The 8,650-nt window shown below is 38.9% G+C and overlaps 1 protein-coding gene across 2 annotated transcripts in view; it reads right to left on the reverse strand.

Annotated features, from left to right (window-relative positions):
* lgr6 (leucine-rich repeat containing G protein-coupled receptor 6) overlaps positions 1-2,781 on the reverse strand; it is a 255,696-nt gene extending 252,915 nt beyond the window's left edge. Inside the window, exon 1 of one of the 2 annotated variants that reach the window (XM_072563204.1) lies at positions 2,445-2,781. In XM_072563204.1, coding sequence (XP_072419305.1) covers positions 2,445-2,632 — 188 coding nt within the window. In that variant the 5' untranslated portion in view covers positions 2,633-2,781. The remainder of the gene's footprint in view (positions 1-2,444) is intronic. The other variant, XM_072563206.1, reaches the window with a different exon arrangement.
* Positions 2,782-8,650: the final 5,869 nt, after the last annotated feature.

An 8,650-nucleotide genomic window follows, 5' to 3' on the forward strand; every position in this document is an offset into this window, starting at 1 on the left:
AATTAGTTCCATAAATGGTTTACATTTGAAGCATTGCGTTGAAAATCGAGGCTATCAAAATACTTGCAAAGTACAGGAGGTTGTGGCTTTTTTATTCTAAATACACTCAAATGATCTCAAATTGTGGATGTGAGACACCGTTTTGTAAAAGTCTACACAGGTGAGCTAGACTGCACCAGCGCCTCAGGTAAAGCCATCACTGATTGATGTGCGTGTGGTACCAAAGACAATTTCCCTGATGCGTGTACATTTCCAGTGATTTCAAAGGAAGTGACAGCCAAACATCTGAACTCATCATCCGAGCCAAAAGTATAGCCTTTTGATGGCTCAGGGCTGAATTATTCCTTTGGTGCAAAAAAAACTGTAAATGTTTATTCAGTACACGAATCAGTGTGAACACGCCAAAATCGCCGTGTAAAAAAAAGAATGAGAATTTTACAGAACCGTAAGTCATTGTCGGTATATTTAGAAAGAATATAAACCATATTTTATGGTTCCTCGAAACTTTTCAGAAATAACATATCTGTATGATTACTGTACTTGAGAACTTAATGCTCAGTTTTTACCGTAGGGTTTCCATTTATATTTTCCGTTTACAATGCGGTAATATACAGGTCCAGAAACGGGTTTGCATTCAGAATATTAAATCAAAATACAAAATCCACCAAACGGTTTTGCCGTTTATTCGCTTTAATTCGTCCTGCCTGTTTTAAATCTATGATCGACCTTTTTAAGTCAGCCAGCATTGTTAGGGGAACTGCGCCCTGATCATGACCTGGAAGGAGGGAGGAATTTGCCCGCTCTAACTTTCTAACGCCTGCACCACCCCTTCCCGCAATGTTCAACAGTCGCTGTTCGGACGGAAGGCTCTGGCTCAGTTCGAGCACCTGACTCGGTGTGTTGCTGGCCGAACAACAGACTTGAGTGCAAATTTGAAAACCCTTCGAATGCGAGCAGCTGCACATTTGCTCAGCACGTTGCGGACGCTGGGCACTACACTTGTAAACGTTGCGGACTAAGGTTGCGAAAACGTTCATTGTACAAAAAAAACAATCATTTTAAAGATTCACATATTAACGGAAACAATTACACTGGCCCGGGCGCCACACAATACAGTGATCACTCTGATGTAACATTGTGGTTCTCAGTCTGTTTTTTTAGGGGGATTTAGAGCACTACTTGTAAGTAATGCAAAGAGCCGGATTAATATTCCTGGCAGGTGCAGCATTAAAGGCAATTTATAAAAGCTTTTTGATGTGCCCGTCTATTTCTGAGCATGTCAGTATGTTGTTGCAGCCTGTTTGTCTTTCATATAAAGTTACAGCTATTTAAAATTCTAAGCACAGGGCGGAAATTATTCTCCTGTCCCTTTTAACCAACCGACGGAAGCGAGTAATTACTTTCTTATAGAAACTATTTTTGGCATCGGACACTCATTTGCCTTCGTGACAGTAAAACAAGGTACAGTGTTACTACACGGTGACAGCAATCGAACTCCAATGTTATTCTGTTCCACTGTTAGTGGCTCTCTCATATAATCGCAGCTCAGTAAGGGTTAAACCAGTCCTCCTTCCATTCGAGAGAGTGCGTTCTACGAACCACAATTATTCAGGAGTTTGTGTTCAAACAGTAACTTTCTGTCTACTCGGTTCTAGCTAATCATCATTGATGATATCTTTTTAACGTATCTTACTCCATCTCTATTATTGACCAAGTCATCAATAGCTTTCTTCAGATAAACAGTCTCAATTGTGAAGTTTAAGTATACAATACTCATCCCCAATGCAGTCCAAGGTATATATACACACCAACAATTTCCGTGGACTAAGTAGCAAGAATATCAAACTTCTTAAACAGCTAATATCAGAATTACAAAGGCTTTGCTCTCGCTGCAATAAGAAACAGACTTAGAACACTGACTTAAACATGTACTATTTCCAATGCACCATCTGGGTCACGGGGAATGTCTTAGAACCACACGGCATGACAAGAGGCCACTCGGTCTATTGTGTCGGTGCCACCACTTTGAAAAGAGTCCTTCCACCACACCCCCACCCCCTCCCCCACACACCTCTTTTGCATGTGTCTATCCCCAGCCTTTCTGAAAGCCACGTTGGAATCTGCCCTCCCCACCGTTTGCGACAGTGCATCTACAGCCATCATTAGTGTTCATCACTTCATTTTTTTTGCCACATGAACGAAACAACGCAGACGCCCTGCCCCGGGCTTTGCAGCTTGTTCCAAGCATCGATTGTGGGGGCTGAGGGGTCGGCGTGTAACTAAAACCACAGCATCTTCGCCCAACTACTGATATCTCACCGAAAGCCCTTGGTTCTATTACATTCTCCTTCCGAGTACGTGAGAGAGGGGTGATGCACCTTTAACTTGGTTAATTCATGTTTTGCACCATAAGCACGTTTATCTGAAAGATTACAGGCACTTACAGGTAGGACGTCAACGGACTTAAGTCTTCCGGCAATGCTGTAAACCCGAGCTCTGAGCAATCGACCCACAGTAGAATGCCATCCTCTTCACAGTGGCACCGAGCTGGGCAGGAAGGACTCGTTGGCGCTTGGCTGGAAGGTGCACAGCCAAAGGCAGTTAGGGCCAGCACTAAACAGGGCAAGAGCATTCTCCTGTGAGATGAAAGGGAGCGCTTGATGACTCTGTGCGGATGTCACTTGAAGCAACACACGTGTGTGGATGCAGATCTCTGCAAACTTTAGACTGCTCTCACTGTCACCGCATCTACCTATTGTAGTTCAGGGTAAACACACAAATCCCTTATTGGCTGGTGCCGAGGGCTGAAATTGGACGACCGCTCGCTGTGGGAGGAGCTTTCAGCGCGCAAAGATTTACTTGATAGGTTGGTTAACCAATATTTAATTCAAAGTTACCTCCCAAATGCTGAATTCCTCCAGCATTCAGCCAAAGAAAGAGAAAAACGAAAGTTTTCATCTTATCGTTCAGATTGTTTACAATCTCTGAAATCACTGATCACATGTCCTTGTCAGCGAGTGTGCACTGATTGGGATGTATCAACCTCACATTTTATTGCAATGTTCAAAATTAGCTGTTTCAATTGTTATTGCCTTTTTATAGGTTCAAAAAAGTTTAAGACACAACGCTGGAGATTTCTTTGTGAAGTGCATAGATTCACAACTGTGCTGCTGGAAAACAGAAAAATCCACACGAGTTAAACATTAACCTCTCCGAGTGAATGCACTTCAAGCGTGCAATTCAATTGGTGTATTACATGATGTAAGGCGCCAAAACATAAAGATAGGACCAAGTGACAATTAAAAGAAGTTGACGATAAGAAAATTGTCCAGTTTCCCTCTTCAGAACTCATGTAACGTTTTGTGCAATTTGCTATAATAACTCCATTCTGGGTGTTGAAGAACGTCCGAAATGATCAGCAAGGCAATCTGCACTGGGGAATCTCAAAGCTTCTACTTTGAGGAAGCCTCATCACGAGGAAAATGAAATCATATCGACTCGGAACTTCAATTCGTTCCCAAAACGCAATAACAATTTTGCGGAAGGTTTGAAACAATGAAACTCAAAGCAGCGATTCGCAATATAAGTGGTGTTGGCGCCTGTTTAATTATACACTACAATGGATTTCCAAAAGTGACCAAAACCACACACACATTTATATTCCGTGACGAGCCTTTTATCACAAGTAGACACAAGGCGCTTTGCTGATTTATTTCATAGCCCTAAAGTCCCGATAGCTATCTGATTCTTTTCCCTATTTCCCTTATAGTTTAGACCCAGTTGCAGGTTTTTCACTCTCTATCAACGCGCGTTCCCCTTCCCTCCCCCTTTCATGCGGGTCAAAATAAATTGTGTCCCCACTGTAAAGAAAGTAGCTGGTAAAAGTCTACCTGCGGAAAAGATTATTTCGAGCCTCAGTTATTGTTCAATTTGTGTGTGTGTGTGTGTGTCCAACTCTCTTTCTTGTTGCGAGTAGCAGCCAGGAGCGAGTAGTGTGGTTAGTGGCAAATGGCAGCTGGCAAACGTAGAGAATGGTAAAACGGAGGGCGTTGGCATAAGCCCACAAATCATATGTTTCTGAAATATAATTTGCTGCAAACTGTTAAGTATCTTTGCTAAAAGAATGTAAGGAGCTTCGTCAGGCTTCTGCTGAACGATTTCAAGTTTCTCAAAATTCTTAAAGGAGAATATTGGAGGGGTCACGTGGTTCAGTGCCCACAGTGGCTAGATGTTTCCATCAGTCAACATGACCAGCTCACCTCGGGAGAATGAAATCATCAAAATTTAAGGACATAAAAGCACTGGGGACTGCAGGACCATCTTAGTTTCCGATTGTGCTATTTTAGAGTATGGTTTTGACTGCAAGGCAGACCGGTGTTTGAAGTTGTGCTTGTTATGAAGAATAGAACATAGAAGTTGGAGTACCTAATTTAGACCATCCAGGTTGTTCTGTCTTTCAATAAGATAAGGTTTCATCTGAGATCTAATTCCTTTACCTCATATTCCTCTATACCTTTGGTCAACATGCAAAAAATCTATCAATTTCAGATTTAAAATTAATAGCTGTTGTGGCATCCATTGTCATGTGTGGGAAAGAAAGTTTCAAGCCAGTGTTTACATAAATGTTTCTTAGTTTTGGTCCAGAAAGGCTTGGTTGCTGTTTTTAAACTATGTCTCCCAAGTCCAATTGCCCAAGCAACATGAATTGTTTTTCCATTGCTTGTTCTCCATAATATCTTAAAAACTTCAAATCACCCATTAACCTTCTCAGTTCTAGGGAATACAACCCTCTTTTGCACAGTCTCTATTCCTAATCTAATCCATTCAGTCTAGCTATCATCTGCTAAACTTATGTTGCTTTTGCTCCAAGGATCAGGTTGCATTTTAGGTTCTGCTAAAATATATTAACATAATCATAAATGTAAAATCTTCCATGAGCCAACTGAAAGTCAGAATGCAACAGAGTACTATTGTTTTCTTTTATCTTTTCAATTAAAGAGTTCCTTAAGGTACTTAAGAATGATAGTCTGGTGCAATTGGAGTTGTACACTTTAAAATTGGTTTATGATCCTAAATAAATATTGAATAAGACTTTCCTTTCACCATCTGTGAGTAATCTGATTTAAAATTACAGAAAAATTGCTTTACAAAACTGCACTGAGCCATTTAATACTTTAATTGGTGTTTCTTAGTAAATTAAATTTTCTTGATATGAATATACTTTTAAAACATCGCTATTAATGCCTGTACATGTAAGAAAATAAGTGTTATTAGAACAACTCCCTGTAACCACGAATATCTTGTCATTCTAATTTGGTGGAGTGAGGCCAGTTATGTAGCTGGGTCTTAAAAGGCAAATTGAATCTTGAGGCAGTGCAAAGTCTCACAAAAATTTGTATTTTGGGTGCAATTCACATACCTTTACAATTCACCAATATTTTGAACTGGTTTGGCTGATTCTGCCTAGAATTCATTGATAATAGCTGGCAGAAACAAGTGGAAACTTAATACCTCCACTTCAGAGGCTGGAAGCTGCAAAGTGCAATTGTAGTTGGGACCAAAGTTATACAGCAAGCTATCGTTAGCTTCACCTCTGATTGAAGCTGTGAAAAAGTGAGTATATCTTCTGTCTTATAACGTTGTTTTAATTCATATTTGGGAAGTGAGCATCACTGGAAAGACCAACGTTTATTGTCCATTCCTAATTAACTTTGAGAAGGTGGTGATGGTGAATCACCTTTGTCCACCACTGCAGTCTGTCTGGTGTAGTCACATTGCAGTGCTGACAGGGAGTTTCTCTCACTGGCAAAAGTGAGAGAACGATAATTTGGTTCCACCCCAAGATCATGATTGACTAGGAAGAGAACTTGCAGGTGATGTTATCCCCATGTATAAGTTGTCTTGTTTTTCTAGCCATTCGAGGTCATGAGTTTGTAAAATGACGCTGAAGGAACCTAGGCACGTTACTGTGTGTATTTTGTCGACGCAATGCGCCATTGGCATTATGAACCAATAGGTAAGAGGGTGAAATGGGCTACTTTGTCTTGATGGTATTGAATTTCTTGATTGTTGTTGGAGTTGAAAATGAAGAATTGAAACAAACAGAAAGATATCAAATAATTAAGAAATGACAGAAACATCATGTTCATGAAGAATGACAGAATTTATAGCAACAGAATTTAGAAGATAGAAATAAATTAAAGTTTGAAGAGAAAATAAAGGGATATCACAAGAAAAAAAACATAATAACATAGGGGGGAGAAAAATGAAGAATGAAAAATAAATCCACAGCAAAGAAGAGAGAGTATCGTGGAGAAATAACGATAATTTATAATCTATAACTAAACTAAATGGAAAGAGAAGAGAGCAAACAAGAATGTTGTTGACAGAACATTTAGTAAAAGAAAAGTGCACACTTATGATGAAGAGAAACAATGGAGCATTTGTTCATCACTTTGTGAAAGTGATGCTGGTATACAAAATTATTTTATTATCAATTAGAAGAAATTAGAAATTAAAGAAGAAAAAATGATGTCAGCAAGAATAATAATGTGAAAATATTTCTGGTAAAACTTGGCAGGTCAGCATGCTTGTATGAATAGAAAGCACAGATCAACATTTCAGGTGTAATCCTCCATCATGACTTCATGGGGAAATAAATCACTTTTCTTTTTAAGTTGACTGTATTAATTTCTCCGCAAAGCCACTAGCTCACTTGATTTTTCTCAATTTTCTTGCATGGTTACAAACTTTGACTAATATGTAATGTTACATTCATGACCTAAATCCACTACAATTAAATAGTTCTGAGCAAAAACCTGGATTCATTTCAGTTCAGTACACTGTGGATAAAGCTGAAAGGTTTCATTTCCCTCTCTTTCTTTCTTTAGTGGAAAATATAGACAAATAAAAACAATAGTTTATTTAGATTCTGTATCATATAATGATAGCAATATCATTCAGATAGTACTGTCCAGGCCCAGGGGAAAATTGGAGAGGTAGGTGTTACAGATTTTCTCTGGGTTGCATTTTTCTTCCTTATACAACAAACAAAGGGTGTTTTGTATTACTTTACCAATTCAACTGTTAATACCCAACAGAAATACAAGCAGGCCATCTGCTTCAAAGTGCAAAAGCGTTAAGTTTCACTCATTGGATTTCATTGTAGGGGACAAGCTGAAGTTTTTTTTTTAAGTCTCTGTACACAGGCACAGATCAAAGCAAAGTTAGATAGTAACTGGAAGGAAACAAAGTGTAAGTTCTAGAATGACCAAGCTCAAGTCCGGTTTTAAAATACACATGAGGCTTTTGGGATTCCCAAATGCATTGAAGTGAAAGTTAAAGGAGGATAAGGTGACCCCAGAAATATTTTTATGTCTTTGCTCATAACACAGTTTCCTGTCTTTGCCATTATATTTGTTTTAATTATTATATTTTTTTGCTTTCTATGTCTTCCTTTTCCATCAACAGCACCTTCACCCCACCTCTTGTTTAATGAACTAGGAAAGAACAGGAAAGCAGACAGACAGGTACCTGATGCACATCTGCTTTTGATGTAAATATATCTTTTTTGATACATAGGTACTTTTTTTCCTCCCTGATGCACGTCCAAACATGTTATATGTATATGCAAGTAAAAAACTAAATACAGTGCACAGGCAATGCGTAACATTGTGGAAAGGTACATCCTCTATTCTGATAACTAAACAATGAAATAAAGAGCTGCAAGCACTTTTGTCGGAAATATCTAATCCCACTTTATGCGCTTAAGCACACCTGTCTTTACAGTTACACAATGTGTGCTTCTTGCTGTCTCTTTAACTTCTGGTTTGATTAGTGAGACTTAAACATAAGAGTCTGCTATAGCGTCACACTTACCTTCAACTGCAGTACATCAAAAAGAGATCTTTTAAGCTTTTAACTAAAAATAGGAAATTGTAAATATTTAGCAGGCGAGGCAACACCTATCCCAGAATTACAGAGATGTTACAGCATAGAAAGTGGTCATTCAACTTATCATGTCTGCACAGACTTTCCAAATGAGCATCATGACCTTTCCCCACATCTCACATTCTTTCTAATTAAATAAGCATCTAATGTACTCTTGAATGCCTCAGTCAAAACTGTCTCCATCAGGCTTCCAGATGCATTCCACGCCCAATCATTGAGCAAAAATATTCTTTTTCTCACGTTATATTTGCTTCTTTTCTCTCTCATTCTTGATTCTTTTATCAGCAGGAAAAGTTTCTCCCTATTGACTGTATTCAGCCCCTTCATAATTTTAAAACTGCTGTCAGAGCATTATTAGCTTTCTTCTGTCCAAGGAGAACAGTCTTAATGTCTCCAATCTATCCCCTTAAGTGAAGATTCTCATCCTGGTACTAGACTTATAAATCTCTTTTGCACTTCACCCAATTACTTGCTGTCTCTGCCTGTGCTGCCACTATAAATGATCTGTGCACATATTTACCAAGTGGCTCTGCTCCTGCACCCCTTTAGAATTGTAACCATTATTTCATTTGGGCTGTCCCTGTTTTTCTTACCAATATGTATCAACACGCACATCTCCATATTAAACTTCAACTGTCACCTATCCTCCTAATATCTTGTCTATGTCATTTGAATTTCCACATTGTCTTTCACATAGTTT

The sequence above is a fragment of the Chiloscyllium punctatum genome, chromosome 45 (assembly GCF_047496795.1).
Source record: "Chiloscyllium punctatum isolate Juve2018m chromosome 45, sChiPun1.3, whole genome shotgun sequence".
Taxonomy (NCBI): domain Eukaryota; kingdom Metazoa; phylum Chordata; class Chondrichthyes; order Orectolobiformes; family Hemiscylliidae; genus Chiloscyllium; species Chiloscyllium punctatum.